This window comes from Ictidomys tridecemlineatus, chromosome 11 (genome assembly GCF_052094955.1).
Source record: "Ictidomys tridecemlineatus isolate mIctTri1 chromosome 11, mIctTri1.hap1, whole genome shotgun sequence".
NCBI lineage: Eukaryota > Metazoa > Chordata > Mammalia > Rodentia > Sciuridae > Ictidomys > Ictidomys tridecemlineatus.
This window is the reverse complement of record NC_135487.1, coordinates 98,780,697-98,797,995: the sequence shown is the minus strand read 5'-3', so window position 1 is coordinate 98,797,995 and position 17,299 is coordinate 98,780,697. Positions and strand designations below refer to the sequence as shown.

Sequence of the window (17,299 nt, the reverse complement as noted above, 5' to 3'; positions counted from 1 at the left end):
GAGAGACAGAAGGAGCACCCTTAGCCACATTCTTATGAAGTTGGTCATAGGATTGTCTCCAGCTTTGTGGTATAGAAATGTCCCTCTATATGACTCAGCTACACTTACGTGACTTTCATGACTCATACAGAAACACAAGTTTAAAACTAAGGAGAGTTTTAAACTTACTTACTAGAAGATAAATGTTACACACATGGTCTCAATGTTTGTCTCTCTAGTGACCAGGCCAACATTCAACCAGGTGTCCATCCCTGTGCATCAGCACAAATGGTCTGAGGATTGCATAGCCAAGGTTCACAAGTTCTAGAGCACTTACTTCTATGAAACGCTTCTGTAAGGAGAAAGTTACATATAAAGCCATGAAACAATCTGTCCAATAGAAGAAGAGAAAGCAGAGCATCAGAAGGAGGACACTCTTTGCAGCCCTCACCTCAGGGGGGGTTCTGTAGAGCAGCTTGGAGGTCTGAAGGTGGAGCATGTGCTGGTGGTGCTTGTGGAGGAGGAAGATCATGTATCCACTGGCCCCGCCCATGACATCCTGGAACACAGCGTCTCGAAGGACCATGAGAACAATAAAAATCCATCTGATTGTTGAGTTTTGCTGTAGAAAATAACAGTAGTTCTCATTTGTTCTAATTTCTGAACTGTTCATGCTGCTGGCTTTTTTAATGGAAAGTGGTAAATTCATGCTTATCAAGGAACTGAGTATCCACAGGAAGACTAACAAGGGAAGCAGGTGCCATGCAGACCTGGGCTGCAGCCTCCCCCACCTGGAGGATCTGGGACTGATGGTGATGGCCTGGACCACTGTGAGGAGACTGGTGGTGCAGATGGACAGGCCCCGGGCCACCCTCTCCAGATAAATCACAGTCTTACAGCCTACGTCACCTAGGAGGTCTCTCAACCCCAAACTGGATATTGTTCTTGGCATTCCTCCTGCAATAAGTGTTATGCTATTTGTAAAAGCCAAATGGATGAGTAGGAGGTGACTAGATTTCCTCTTCATTCCTCTAAACAAGCACATGTAGTTCACAAACACATAGATATTCCCCATAATCCCAAGTCCTATTAGAAACATGAACGTTATTCCCTTGACAAGAGGCAAAACCATTTCTTACTTCATAGGCAGAAAAACTTGGATATAGCAGACATTTTTTGAAGAAGGCAATTGTATGATGATATGAATCTGCAAAGAAGTATTTCACAATAGCCTTTCCTGGGGTGTAAGAACAATCAGGATACATGTAACGATGCAGATTTTGTCCAAAGGACTATTTTTCTTAGGGGGTTAAGGATCATTCTACATGCTTTTAAAAGTCATCCTGATGCTATTATTCAAAAATCTAAATTTTTAACCCTGATTTTTTTTCTAAGTTCTATGCAGTCAATACCAAGTTTCTTGATCAAATCCCTGATATCCCACCTATATTCAACCTCAGCTTGGATACGTTAAAACTACACTCCCCCAGTCAGACTTTTCCCTGTCTTTTTTGTTTCATTCTCTATGTTTTTATCATTGGGATGTAAAAGTCTAGGATCTTACTTGGCCTTTCTTCTTTCCAATACCCCATGCACAAGCATCTATAAAATCCAGTTCCCTCAATGTCTTTAACAAATATAAATTCAGCCATTGTTCAATTTCTCATCTTTTGCTGCACCACATTTGAGGCTGGATTTTGCTTTAGAGTTTTCCTTCTGTGACGACAACAGCTTCCCTTTTGTGTTCTCTGCACACCAGTAGGACTCGGTGGTTTCACGGCTTACTAATACCAGAGTCTCTGTAGTGCTCAGAGTGACATCCAGCTCCAACCTGCACAGAGGGGATCCAACAACTCAGTCAGAGGTATGCAGGAATGAGTTTCTAGCCTGAGAGAATGGGGTTAAAGACAGCGTGGAGCCAGCGAGGCTGCCCTAGAAGAGCCACGAAATGCTGCTGCCAGGGTCATCAGCAGAGGGCTGAGTTCCCACTGATGCCCTCGGGGGCTCTAAGGGAGGCCTGGGCCAGTTCTGCAAGTGGTGGTGTTTGTCAGAGTGTTAGGGTGAGAGGAAAGACCCCTGCTATGAGCTGTCAGGAGACGAAGGCAGTGTATGAACCAGGAATCCCCAAGAAAACCTCCTTGTAGAAGAGTAGGCTGGGAGACATTTGGCATGAACCAATTCACTTGAGTGGGGCCACGCAGGCATTTTACACCTTACACTGCCCTGGTGGGAACAGTCGCCTAGTCAGCTCTGCAGCCTGCCTTGTCTTTTCCCCACCTAGTCAGCAATTGGGCTGCTATGAGGTTTAAACTGCATGGCTCACTTCCACGCAGGCTTGAACATGACTTTACATTTTCCTGCTAGAATTCCAATTTCATGTCTCACCTGAGAACTTATGTAAAATATGGTCAATTTCTCCAGAAAAAATAAACCAGATTGTTAAAAAAATACTTATAATTTGAGTGAATCCTATATACATAGAATACAATTTTGCAATTCTTCCCCTCAGCTCCTGCTATTCATTAAAAATTGCTTGAGATTCCTCTGCTAAACGTCCCCGGCATAATAAAATACAGAAAAACAGTTTGTACCCATCTTTGGCACCATGTAACCCTTGAAAACAGGAAGATTTATATTTCAATGCTGTTTCTTCCACTAACAAATGGGGAGAATAATAAATGCACCAAAGCCTTAAACAGCACAAAATCCTACATATCTACTGTGAAATGCCTAAGATACAAGATCTAATGACCCAGCACAGCAGTTTCTACTAGTAAGTCACGGGTGAGAAGGAACACACTCAATGGACATCATGGCCCAGGGGACTTATCAAATGTTTGTTCATTTCTTCTTCATTTTTGAGTTTTTCTCTTATTTTCAGCCCCTCCCATCTTCCCAAATGACACAGCTCTGAATCAAATTTGGGAGGCACTTTTGAGACACATAATTCACTTCTCTTTCACTCTGACAGAATAGAGTGCAGACATCATCACAGGTTGATTTTACAACTACAGTCTAAACAGTTCTGAAAGCCCTGCATTCACAGAAAGATATCACCCCCACCTGGAATTAACCCCAACAGCTGGGCAGAACACGCATCGCTCCTGGGGAAACTTTCCAAGATAAATATGAGAGCATGGTCCCTGCTTCATGGAACTGAACTAAAGACAAAGATATTTTTTGAAATTTTAATATCAAGTAAACAATTGAAAACATACTGGAATTCAACAAGAGACACTAGGATTTTAAACGGTAATTGTTTCAGTAGGCACTCTGACAGACATATAGAAGCAGATTTGACTCACATGTGGGGTTTAATGCTATGTGTCAGGACAAGCAATTTCAGGATGGATGCAGAATGAATGCCTTCACATTAAACACAGTGCACTTAGAGACATAGAAACATAATGCAGGGGGGAAATTGTATCTTAGAAACCAAGTAATACAAAAAGCACTAGGTTCAAAAACCTAGTGTAAGCTACGATGGTGACAGAACCACTGCAGGACAATGTGGAGGCTGAAGAAACTGAGCTTTTCTAAAGGCAGACAAAGCTTCTAGCCTTCTCTCCCCAGGACCCTCCACAGAGCTCTTGGATGAATCCTGATCCTGAACATAGGTCAAGGTTGCTCTGTAGCTGAGGGACACCTGCTGTAAAGGCCCCTCATCTTCCTGGCCCAGGTGCACACCTGCAGATCCCAGCAGAAGGGTGAAGGTCCTGAAGCTGAGACACACTCAGCAGCCCCCTTGCTCAGTCACAGACAGTAAGACCGTGACCGCTGAGGGATGTCCCCTGAGCCTGTGAGCAAATCTGATCCTAGGGCCCACTCACCTTGGTGCAGACTGCAGTTCAACCTCCGTGTTGGTCCTTTGAACAAGACGCAGCTCTCCAGGTTGTATTTGTACCTTCTGGGTTTGTGGGGCTCTTGTCATTAACTACCACTGGGGCTCCATATCAGTGTTGTCACCTGTCAAAGAGAAGCGCCCTCTGCAGGAGCTCAGTCCCTGAGGTGTGCCTCTCCCTCTCCCTCTACAATTACTGCATTTGGTTCCTTCAGACCTTAGCTCAGTCTTAATTGGACCTAATTGTTTGAAAAGAAGTTTGGAGATGAGCAAGTGATCAACCAGCCACATTCATGTGACAGTTTCCCATTTATTGGCTTCCCTTCAACCTCACAATGTTCCACAGCTGAATCAGAATGCGGCCACATTGTGTCACACAGAGGGCCACTTCCCCTCATGTTCAAGGCCTTACCCATGCACAGGGATGTGGCACCTGAGGACCAGCACTGGGGACTCTGCTTTCAGAGCAGGCCCCAGCCAGGCTCCTGGGAAGGACAGGAGTCACCTTTCTCCACCTATGCACTTGGGCAGTTCAAGGTCATAGCAACAAAAACATGGTGTTTCTAGAACCCCATGGCTAGATGCACCCACGTTCTCCTCTCAAAAACCCAAACATGCCATCAAGAAAATGCAAATCAAAATTACAGTGAGATGGCATCTCAGTTAGAATGGCATTCATCAAGAATAAAAATAGTAGTAGATTCTCTCAAAACTCTGACAAAAACAGGTAAATTCATGCATTTTTGGTGGACTAGAAATTAGTACAACCATGTTGGTAATCAATACAGACATTCCTTAAAAATCTACAAATGAACTATCATATGATACAGCTACAACACTCTGTGATTTTTTTCCAAAAACTACCCCTATAACTAGCATACTATAGTGACCCAACTGCATCAATATCTATAGCAGCACAATTCGCAAAGGCCAAGTTAGGAAACCAGCCCTGGTGATCACCAACAGATGAATGGATTAAGAAAAAGTGTTGTGACTGGCCAGAGCCTAGCCTCTGGTGCAGGACCACCCCTTCTGACCAGTGGACTACAGTGGGAGCCGAGATCCATCCCAGATGGCTCACACCAGCCCACAAAGGATGGGGGATCTCAGTAGGCCTGGTTCAACCCTCCCCCAGCATGGCAGACACAGCCAGAGCCTAGCCTCTGGTGCAGGACCTCCCCTTCCTACCAGCAGACTACTGTGGGAGGTCAAGACCAGTGGCCCTGATCCACCCACCCCAACTTACGCAGAACGGAGACCCAGGATGCAGTAGAATCCACTGAGGGATACCAGCAGGGTCTGGAGGCCCAACATCAAGGTGAGGTACAGACAATCTGCACAGGTACTACAAGACTAGAGGGAGGAAGCTGTACTATCCCAGATCCACCCTGCAAGGAAAGAAGACACAGAGACAATATGAAAACACAAGGGAGGAAAGTGCCCCAAACACACCAGGACCCTATATAACAGAACCCTGGACAGCGCAGTTGATGAAATGTCAGAGAAGGAGGTCAGAAGGTTCATAATTAAGTGATCTGTGAATTAAAGAATGACCTAAATGAGCAAATACAGGCAAAAATTGATCACTCCAACGAGATAAGAGAGTAAACCCAGGTAGCGAAAGATTACTTCAAGAGACAGAGACTCTGAAATAAAACAAGTCAGAAGTCCTTGAAATGAAGGATACAATAAATCAAATTTTTTTAAAAAATCAATAGAAAGCATAACCAACAGACAAGATCATTTGGAAGAAAGAACGTCAGACAATGAAGACAAAGTACAATCTGGAAAATAAAGTTGGTCACACAGTGAAGAAAATCAGAAACCCTGAACAGAACATCCAAGAGCATCACTACCCTCCACTCTATGTGGACACAGTAAAAATCTTCCATGATTCAGGTCTCAGCATGAAGGTGTTGACACTCCTCAGAACCCACCCTCACCACCTACCTTTGCCTCCAGAATTATAACTAGATGCAAATCTAAGCAGCCCCTAGAGATGAGGTACTGAGTGTGACCCACAGGGCGGTACTCTACATTTTGAAGGAAGTTCTTGAGTTTTCTCATTTATACAAGCAGAGGCCTGGGAAACAGGTGGGAATGGATTTTAAGGGTGTGGCATAAGGGTGGAAGGAACATAAACTTATATCAGGCTGGATTTATTGATACTGGCCCATAAGAAGAGATACTAGATTTAATGTGTTAAAAAGTTTTAGTTGAAGTATGGGCCCAAAGATGGCCCACTATAAATGAGCTGAAATGCTGGACAACCCTTGATTTATTGTTGATGAGGGAATCCAGAGGCTCAGGGAGATTGGAATGCAGGAGTCGATCTGTCAGGTGTGACCTTCTACTGCATACTGTGGGGGTCCAGAAGATGTGCACTTCACCAGAACTAGAGGAAACAAATGTGTGAGAGGAGCACCAGCATCCTTGAAGAGCTCTGTGGTTGCTCTCTCTGCATGCCAGACCTTACTGTGGGAGCTGCCATCAATCAACTGCAAGACTTCACTGCAATGGGCATGATTGGATCTCAGGGAAGAAGAGGCCAAGCAGCAGCCCTCAATCACCATAGACAGGGAGGTCATAGTTACATAATGGACAGCAAAGGAGAAGAAGTGGACACAGTGTTCTGACTCGTGTCGATCTCTGGCATTGGCTAATTAATCATGGTGTTTCTAGAAGCCAAATAGATGGGAAACCCACAAAACTCTTACCTGACTTATACAAAGTACAAAAATCTCAGGGCAAATGCACAAAAGTCTGTCTCAGATCATAACAGCAGAGAATCACAGCCCCTTAGCCACTTCCTGGATTTGAGTCAATTTACAGATCCAGAGTCCCTGAATCAAGGGGAGGCCAGGTCTCCTTGAGGAAGGACCCTGGTACAGCACCAATATCTTTACTGTTAATCTTTCTCCCATCCTCCTCCAAAGGGAGCCAAGGCCTTTTACAAGATAACTGTGCATTGGGGAAAAGGCAATAATCAATCTTTGGGGGACTGCTAGACACAGGCTCTGAATTGACATTGATTCTGGAGACCCAAAACATCATTGTGGCCCTCCAGTAAAACTAGGAGCTTATGGAATCTGGTAATCAATGGAGCTTGGACTAAAGTCCAACTCAGTGCATCCAGTGGGTCCCCAAACTCATCCTGTGGTTGTTTCCCCACCCTGGAATGTGTAACTGGGATAGATATACTTAGCACTTGACAAAACTAGTCCCACATTGGCTTGCTAACCTGTGGAACAAGGGCTGTTATGGGTGGGAAGTGTACATGAAAGCCTCTGGCGTTGCCTGGACCTGGGAAAATAGTGAATCAAAGGCAATTCCACATCCCTGGAGGGATTGCAGTGATTAATGCCACCATCAAGAACACGAAGGGTGCAGGGATGGTGAATCCCACAGCATCACACCTTGATCTCCTATTTGACCTGTGCTGAAGACAGCTGGAGAATGACAGTTGATTATCGTAAGCTTAATCAGGTGGTGACTCCAATTGCACCTGCTGGACCAGACGTGGTTTCTTCGCTTGAGCAGATCAGTACATCTCCTGATACCTAGTATGTGGCTATTGATTGGGAAAATGCTTCTGTTTCCATCCCAGTGCAAAAGAACCACCAGAAACAATTTCCCTTCAGCTGGCAAAGCCAGAAATGTACCTTCAGTGTCCTCCTCAGGGAATGTCAACTCTCCAGCACTGTGACACAGCGCAATTCATAGGGACCTTGATCAACTTTCTCTCCCACATGATGTCACACTGGCCCTTTATATCAATGACATTATGTGGATTGGGCCAGTTGAGCAGGATTAGCAACCACTTTGAACTTGCTGGTGGAGCATTTGTGTATCATAGGGTGGGAAATATATCCCACTAAAATTCAAGGTCCTTCAACTTCAGTAAAGTTTCTGGGAGTCCAGTAGTGGGGGGCTGCGAGATAGCCATTCCTTGTAAGCTGAAGGATAAGTTGTTGCACTGGCCTCTCCTACAGGTAGGAAAGAAGCATAACACTGTGGGCCTATGTGGATTTGGAGAGAGCACATTTCTCACGTGGGTGTGTTCCTTTAGCCCACCGACCTAATGACTAGAAAAGCTTCCTGTTTTAGTGGTTTCCAGAACGGAAGAAGACAATGCAGCAGGTCCAGGCTGCTGGGCAGGTAGCACTGTCATTCGGGCCATATGACCTGGCAGACCCATGGTCTTTGAAGTGTTAGTGTAGATGGGGACACTGTCCAGAGTCATGGGCAGGCACCATAGGGAAATCACAGAGGACGCCATTGGGATTTTGGAGCAAGGCCCTGCCATCACCTGCACACAACTACTCTTTCTTTGAGAAGCAGCTCTTGGTCTGCTAGTGGTGCGGGGGGGGGGGGGACGAATAAATTCTGTAGATTGATACAGAAGGAATAGGAGCCCTTTATTGTAGGACAACAGAGCTATTTATACATTTTGCACAGCTTATCTTAATTAGCATAAACTAGATACATCAGTCAACCAATAAGGAATCTCCACACTTACTTAATGGCTCGCTTTTGTTACTTCTCAAACCACTCCCTCTGGCATTTTGCCAGGCACCATCCAGACTTGTTTACAAACTCTAACATTCCCCTGGCAAAATACCAGGAGTTATTATGACTTGTTTACAGACCTTAACATATCCCCCTTTTGTTTATTTTAAATAATGACTATAGTGGTTTTTACATAAACACCATAAATAACCTGCTACAAACAGAAAGGGAGGATACAAAATGTCACAATATTAAGCCACTTGATGGCTCCATGCAAGAAGCCCTTGGAAAAATTATACCAACAATAACACCGTTTGCAAAGATACCAAGTTACAATTTGTTGTAGATTACAGTTTGTTGTTTCAGTCCAGGTAAAGCAGTGCCTCAATAGATTAACTCACAGTCCAAGTAAATCACAGTCCAGGTAAGTTTTGCAGGCAGCTAGCTTAAATCACAGTCCAGGTAAGTTCTGCAGGCAGCAAGCTTGAATCACAGTCCAGGTAAGTTCTGCAGGCCGCTAGCTTGATCTGAGGTCTTGTCTGTTTGTCAGCCGAAATCTCCTCCAGTTCTCAGCCGAAGTTTCGTCCGGTTTTCAGCAACACTGGAAATTCTTCCACCCTCATTTTCACCGGCACTGGGATGAAGGCAGGAACTCTGCAACGCTGGCTAAAGAAAATCTTGTAGCATTCCACTAAGAAAACAACCTTCCGAACAATTTAGTACATTATCTCAAGGTTTTTTACATTTGAAATAAGCCTTAATAGTGCTCATTACTCATTAGCTTCCAGGTGTGGGAGAACCACTGTAGTTTAGTTTATTGTCATTGAAAATGACCAAACATCAAGGACACTGGTAGCGTCTTCTGCTGGCTGTAGCATCCTGGGCAGCCCCAGATGGCCCCGGGGAGAGTCAGGGGAGTGTCCGGACTCAAACTGCTACTGGACACAGGGAGCAAGAGCCTTCGAGACTGTGCCTCCAGGTCAGGTCTAGATTTGGGCTCTTGCAATGGCGTCCCGCTCCCCGGGGAAGAGCAGGCTGCCGCTGCTTGGAAACTCCTTACTACACCATGATTCTCTCCTGCACATGGCAGCTGCTGCACAGATTCACGCACCCTCCGGTAACGAAAAGTATTCAGTAATAGCCTTTTGCTGCAACTTTTTTTCTGATAATCCTTCTTCTTCTGAACTTTCTTTTTCTTTCTGACTAGAGTTCCTGGGCTTTTATCAACACATGCCCTAACTGCTCTTGGTTCCACTGGGGTGTCTCTTTCCCTTATCAATTTACTTCTCACCCCTTCCATATTTTCATCATAAAGACAATACAATACACTGAGACAAAACAAGACACAAACATACTGTATCAATCTTCTCCATTTTCTCGAAATGGCCATTTTTCCTCTCGCCCTATCTGTCTAGGGACGAGCAGATTGTTCCCGTCCTATCTATGGACGGGCAGCTTTTTTTCGTCACTTACCCCCGAGTGTCCTGGGGCTCCCCGTAACGAGCCACCATCTGCCTCAGTCTGGCTGCAGCAGAATAACGGGGGGGGGGGGGGGGGGAGCGGACGAATAACTTCTGTACTTTGACACAGCAGGAATGGGAGCCGTTTATTGTAGGACAACAGAGCTATTTATACATTTTGCACAGCTTATCTTAATTAGCATAAACTAGATACATCAGTCAACCAATAAGGAATCTCCACACTTAATGGCTCCCTTTTGTTACTTCTCAAACCACTCCCTCTGGCATTTTGCCAGGCACCCTCCAGACTTGTTTACGAACTCTAACATTCCCCTGGCAAAATACCAGGTATTATTTTGACTTGTTTACAGACCTTAACATAGTGGGCCTTAGAGGGAACTGAATGCTTGACCATGGGCCACCAGGTTATAAGACCCCCCCCCATGCCATAAGTTTGGATATGCGCATCAGCACTGTGTCATTAAGTGGAAGTGATGGTAACATGATCGGGCATGGGAGGGACACAAAGGCACAAGTTGGCTGCATGAAGAAGTGGCCATATTGCCCATCACTCCTGGTCCTGCTTCAGTACCTTCTGTCCCTCAGCATGAACCTATGACTTCATGGGGTGGACCTTATGATCAATTGACAGAGGAAGAGAAGACTGATGCTGGTTCAAGGATGGCTCTGCACCATGGTACCACCCAGAAATGGACAGCTGTGGACCTGTTCCCCCTTTCTGGAACACACCTGAAGGACAGTGGTGAAGGGCAATCTTCACAATGGACAGAACTCTGGGCAGTGCATCTGATTGTGCATTTTGCCTGGAAGGAAATTGGCAGATGTGTGACTATTCAATCCATGCACCACAGCTAATGGGTTGGCTAGCTGGTGAGGGAACTTGAAAGAACATAATTGAAGAATTGGCAACATGGACATTTGGGGAAAAGATGTATGAATAAATCTCTCTTAATGGGCAAAGGATGTGAAGATATTTCTGTCTCATGTAAATGCCCACCAAAAGGTGACCTCAGCAGGAGAGGATTTAATAATCATATGGATAGGATGACCCAATCTGTGGATAGCAGTTAACCTCTTTCCCCTGCCATGCCTGTCACTGCCCAATGGGCTCATGGACAGAGTGTCCATGGTGGCAGGGATGGTGTTTATGCATGGACTCAGCAGCATGGACATCCACTCACCAAGGCTGGTTTGGCTACAGCCACTGCTGAGTGTCCAGTTTGCCCACAGCAGAAACCAACACTAAGCCCCATATGGCATCATTCCAAGGAGATCAGGCACAGCCTGGGGGAGGTTGATTACCTTGGACCTCTTCCATCATGGAAGGGGCAGCAGTTTGTCCCTAGTGGAATAGACACTTATTCTGGGTATGGATTTGCCTTCCCTGTCTGTAATGCTTCAGCGAAAACCACCATCTGTGGACTTAGAGAATGCCGTTTCCATCATCATGATATTCCACACTGCATTGCTTCAGACTACGATACTCACTTCATGGCCAAAGAAGTGAGGCACTGGGCTTGTGCTCATGGATTCATTGGTCCTACCTGTTCCCCACCACCCTGAAGCAGCTGGCTTGATGGAACAATGGAACGGCTCTTGAAGGTGCAGCTAGAGCACCAGCTAGGGGCAGTACATTGTAGGGCTGGACAAGGTTCTTCAGAAGGTGTCTGTACTCTCTGAATCAGCAGCCACTATAGGGCATTGTTCCTCCTATTGCTGGAATTCATGATCCAGGAGTCAAGGTGGAGGAAGGAATGCTACCACTCACCATCACCCTAGTAACACAGTAGGAAGGTTTTGCTTCCTGTCTCTGCAACCTTCTGCTCTGCAGGCCTGGAGTCTTAGTTCCAGGAGGAGGAATGCTTCTGTCTGGAGATGCAACAATGATTTCATTCAACTGCAAGTGAAGACTTCCCCCTGGTTACTTTAGGCTCCTCATGCCTCTGAGTCAACAGGCTAGGAAGGGAGCTATGGTGCTGTCCTGTGATTGGTCCAGATTACCAAGGGGACACTGACTGTTATTCCACATGGAGATAAGGAGTCATACTCCTGGAGTGCAGGAGATCCCTTAGTATCACCCTGTCCCATTATTACAGTCAACGGAAAACTACAACAACCTAATCCTAGCAAAATGACAAATGTCCCAGACCCTTCGGGAATGAAGATGTAGGTCGCATGTTCAGGTAAGGAGCCCAATCTGCTGAGGGCTTGCTGAAGGTAGAGGGAATCCAGAATGGTAATAGAAGAAGGTAGTCATAAATGCTAACTAGTCTCCTCATTTCTGTGACCAGTTACAGAAACGAGGAGACTGTAATTGTCATTGATAATTCTTCCCTATTCCATTCAGAATATCTTTGGGCACCTTACCCATGCTTGAAGAGGAAATGATTGTTACTCTCGTGTTACTCATCATGTAACGAAATACTGATTGACTTAACATCAGTAATGTTTTTGGTTTTCTTTCTATTCTGGGGAACAAAATAGTGCATTGAATTTAGGAAGGATACTTCTGTTAGAGGGAGTTATGACCTTGTTATTGTGTTTATTTGGAATTTGATTATGATGTAAAGGGTCATATTTGGATATCAAGTGGACAAGGGTGGACTTGTAATGGTTACTTTGAATTGTAAGGCTAATTGGATCTAGAGATGCCATTGATTCAATGTATGATATGTCAACATCATTGTAATGTTTTGAGCAATTAATAAAAAATTTTTTTTTTAAAAAAAGAAGATCATGGGTGTGTCAGTAAGGGTGTGCCTAGGAATGACTGACATGGAGACCCTCTCTAGCACCAAGCCATAGGGCAATGGCTTGGATGGAATAAAAGTTGGAAGAACAAAGAAGCAGCAGCACATGCAAGCTCAGGTCTTGACAGAATCGTGATGGCTGCCACCTTCATCTGAGGATTTTGGACTCTACACTCCTCCAGAGTGAACCCTGGCAGGGATTCTCGAGAACCCTTTGTCTTGGACTAGGGTGGCAACATTGATCCCTCCTGTTTGGTGGCCTCAGCCTCTTGGACCACACAGCTACTGATTCTTCCAGCTGTCCAGCCTGCAGATGGCCACTGTGGAGTACCCAGCTTCTGGTCACATAAGCCAACCTCACAAGTCCTCCTTGTACAATTAAACTTCCTCCTGATTCTGTTCCTCTAGAGAACCATGACTAATTCACATGGTAGAAATCAAGCAAGTTACATGTATCCTACAGACAAAGGCATGGAGCGAATGTTCCCATTCCAAACGGGAAGAATTGGGGCATGGAAAGAAGGGTCAGCCCCAACAAAAGACCAAAACTCAGAAGGACAAACACCAAATCCTGTAGCCCCAAATTAGACATCCAGAGCACCTGGTGGTGAGAACAGTTATGCTGTCCAACAAGCAAAAGTGGCACAAAGTAAATGTGGGTCAGAAGGAACTTTCTCTCTTCACTGATAAAAGCAGAGCACAGTGCTTTGGCGTCATCAAGATGAGTGAATTTGTATGACAGAAATTATACACTTTGAGACCTGATGATGGTTTTCATATTAAGGTGCTGATTTTCCATCCCTCTTCCTCTCAGTAATATATGTGAGCACTGCTCATGAATCTATCTATAGACCCACACGTGACTCAGTGGACCAGATAAAGGGAACCTCTAGTCATCTTCAGCTTTAATCCTTTTCAGATGAGATTGGGCATGTGCAGGGTGCTCTGGCCATAGACCTTTTAATTTGTTTGAAATAAAGAAGTACATACCAGCATCTCATAATACAACAGTTGGTATAACTAGTGATATGACTTACATCCATCACTTCTGACCTCTTTCTTTCACAGGGGTCTTTGCTTATTTAATTGACACTAATTTACTCATATTTGTTGAGTACCATTAGATGTTTCTGTACGTATATGCACTTAATAATATTCAAATCAGGGCAAACATACACACACACACATGCAACCTCTCATGTATAATTTTTTTTGATGCTGAAAACAAGGAAACTGATTTTACTTCTTGCACTTTAGAAGTCTTGTTAAGGAAGTCAGATCCTAGGCCAACGTGGTGAAGAACTGGGCCTATTTTTTCTTCTATTAGGCACAGAGTCTCTGTTCTAGTGCCTAAGTCTTGATCCACTTTGAGTTGATTTTTGTACAGGGTTAGAGATAAAGGTTTGATTTTATTTTACTGCATATGAATTTCCAGTTTTTCCAGCACCACCTGTTGAATAGGCTATTTTTGTCTCCAGTGAATATTTTTGGCACCTTTGACTAGTATGAGATAATGGTATTTGTGTGAGTTTTTCTCTGTGTCCTCTATTCTGTGCCATAGGTCTACATGTCTCTTTTGGTGCCAATGTCATGACAGTTTTGTTACTCTAGCTCTGTTGTATTGAAAGCTTTTTCTCAGCAAAGGAAACAATTAATAACATGAGGAGAGAGTCTACAGATTGGGAGAAAATCTTTACCACATGCATCTCCAATAAAGCATTTATCTCTAGGATATACAAAGAATTCAAAAAACTTACTACCAAAAAACACAAATAATCCAATCAATAAATGGGCTAAGGAACTGAACAGATGCTTCACAGAAGAAGAAATACAATTGATCAACAAATATATGAAAAAGTGTTCAACATCTCTAGCAATAAGAGAAATGGAAATCAATACTACTCTCAGATTTCTTTTTTATTGGTTGTTCAAAACATTACAAAGCTCTTGACATATCATATTTCATACATTTGATTCAAGTGGGTTATGAACTCCCATTTTTATCCCGTATACAGACTGCAGAATCACATCGGTTACACATCCACGTTTTTACATATTGCCATACTAGTGACTGTTGTATTCTGCTATCTTTCCTATCCGCTACTATCCCCCCTCCTCTCCCCTCCCCTCCCATCTTCTCTCTCTCCTCCATCTACTGTAATTTATTTCTCCCCCTTGATTTTTTCCCTTTCCCCTCACATCCTCTCACATGTAATTTTGTATAACAATGAGGGTCTCCTTCCATTTCCATGCAATTTCCCTTTTCTCTCCCTTTCCCTCCCACCTCTCGTCCCTGTTTAATGTTAATCTTTTTCTCATGCTCTTCCTCCCTGCTTTGTTCTTAGTTTTTCTCCTTATATCAAAGAAGACATTTGGCATTTGTTTTTTAGGGATTGGCTAGCTTCACTTAGCATAATATGCTCTAATTTCATCCAATTCCCTGCAAATTCCATGATTTTGTCATTTTTTAGTGCTGAGTAATACTCCATTGTGTATAAATGCCACATTTTTTAATCCATTCATCTATTGAAGGGCATCTAAGTTGGTTCCACAGTCTAGCTATTGTGAATTGTGCTGCTATGAACATCAATGTAGCAATATCCCTATAGTACGCTCTTTTAAGGTCTTCAGGGAATAGTCCGAGAAGAGCAATAGCTGGGTCAAATGGTGGTTCCGTTCCTAGATTTCCCAGGAATCTCCATACTGCTTTCCAAATTGGCTGCACCAATTTGCAGTCCCACCAGCAATGTACAAGTGTACCCTTTTCCCCACATCCTCACCAGCACTTGTTGTTTGACTTCATAATGGTTGCCAATCTTACTGGTGTGAGATGGTATCTTAGGGTGGTTTTGATTTGCATTTCTCTGACTGCTAGAGATGGTGAGCATTTTTTGGTGTACTTGTTGTTTGATTGTATATCCTCCTCTGAGAAGTGTCTGTTCAGGTCCTTGGCCCATTTGTTAATTGAATTATTTGTTTTCTTATTGCTTAATTTTTTGAGTTCTTTGTATACTCTGAATATTAGGGCTCTATCTGAAGTGTGAGGAGTAAAGATTTGTTCCCAGGATGTAGACTCCCTATTTACCTCTCTTATTGTTTCTCTTGCTGAGAAAAAACTTTTTAGTTTGAGTAAGTCCCATTTGTTGATTCTTGTTTTTAACTCTTGTGCTATGGGTGTCCTATTAAGGAATTTGGAGCCCGAACCCACAATATGTAGATTGGAGCCAACTTTTTCTTCTATCAGACACAGAGTCTCTGTTTTGATATCTAGCTCCTTGATTCATTTTGAGATAACCTTTGTGCATGGTGAGAGAAAGGGATTCAGTTTCATTTTATTGCATATGGATTTCCAGTTTTCCCAGAACCATTTATTGAAGATGCTATTCTTCCTCCATTGCATGCTTTTAGCCCCTTTATCAAATATAAGATAGTTGTAATTTTGTGAATTGGTTTCTGTGTCCTCTATTCTGTACCATTGGTCCACCTGCTGTTTTTGTTACCATTGCTCTGTAATACAGTTTGAAATCTGGTATCGATATACCTCTTAATTCACACTTCCTGCTTAGAATTGCTTTTGCTATTCTGGGTCTTTTATTTTTCCATATAAATTTCATGATTGCTTTATCTATTTCTACAAGAAATGCCATTGGGATTTTGATTGGCATTGCATTGAACCTATAGAGAACTTTTGGTAAATATCACCATTTTGATGATGTTAGTTCTGCCAATCCATGAACAGGGTATATTTTTCCATCTTCTAAGATCTTCTTCTATTTCTCTCTTTAGGGTTCTGTAGTTTTCATTGTATAAATCTTTCACCTCTTTTGTTAGGTTGATTCCCAAGTATTTTATTTTCTTTGAGGATATTGTGAATGGGGTGGTTTTGTCATTTCCAGGTTAGAACATTTGTCGCGGATATACAGGAATGCCTTTGATTTATGCGTGTTGATTTTATATCCTGCCACTTTGCTGAATTTATTTATTAGTTCTAGTAGTTTTTTTGTAGACCCTTTTGGGACTTCTAGGTATAGGATCATATCATCTGCAAATAGTGATAATTTAAGTTCTTCTTTTCCTATCTTAATGCCTTTAATTTCTTTTGTGTTTCTAATTGCTCTGGCCAGTATTTCGAGAACTATATTGAATAGAAGTGGTGAGAGAGGGCATCCCTGTCTTGTTCCAGATTTTAGAGGGAATGCCTTCAGTTTTTCTCCATTTAGAATGATGCTAGCCTGAGGCTTGGCATAAATAGCTTTTACAATGTCGAGGTAAGTTCCTGTTATCCCTAGTTTTTCTAATGTTTTGAACATAAAGGGATGCTGTACTTTGTCAAATGTTTTTTCTGCATCCATCGAGATGATCATATGGTTCTTATCTTTAAGTCTATTGATGTGGTGAATAACGTTTATTGATTTCCATATATTGAACCAGCCTTGCATCCCAGGGATGAATTCTACTTGATCATGGTGCATGATCTTTTTGATGTGTTTTTGTATCTGATTTGCCAGAATTTTATTGAGGATTCTTGCATCTAAATTCATTAGGGATATTGGTCTGTAGTTTTCTTTCTTTGAGGTTTCCTTATCTGGTTTGGGAATCAGGGTGATATTGGCCTCATAGAATGAATTTGGAAGTTCTACCTCTTTTTCTGTCTCCTGAAATAGATTGTAGACTATTGGTATTAGTTCTTCTTTAAAGTTCTTGTAAAACTCTACTGTATATCCATCCAGTCCTGGGCT

General features: G+C 43.2%; 1 protein-coding gene across 1 annotated transcript; it reads right to left on the bottom strand.

Annotated features, from left to right (window-relative positions):
* Window positions 1–214: 214 nt before the first annotated feature.
* LOC101967157 (vomeronasal type-1 receptor 4) lies at window positions 215–1,111 on the bottom strand. Its single transcript, XM_005341366.3, has one exon. The coding sequence runs from the start codon at window positions 1,109–1,111 to the stop codon at window positions 215–217; it is 897 nt and encodes a 298-aa protein (XP_005341423.2).
* Window positions 1,112–17,299: the final 16,188 nt, after the last annotated feature.

Coding starts and splice junctions, on each gene's coding strand:
- LOC101967157 (XM_005341366.3), bottom strand. CDS start 1,111: ATGGTTTTGCCTCTTGTCAAGGGAATAACGTTCATGTTTCTAATAGGA.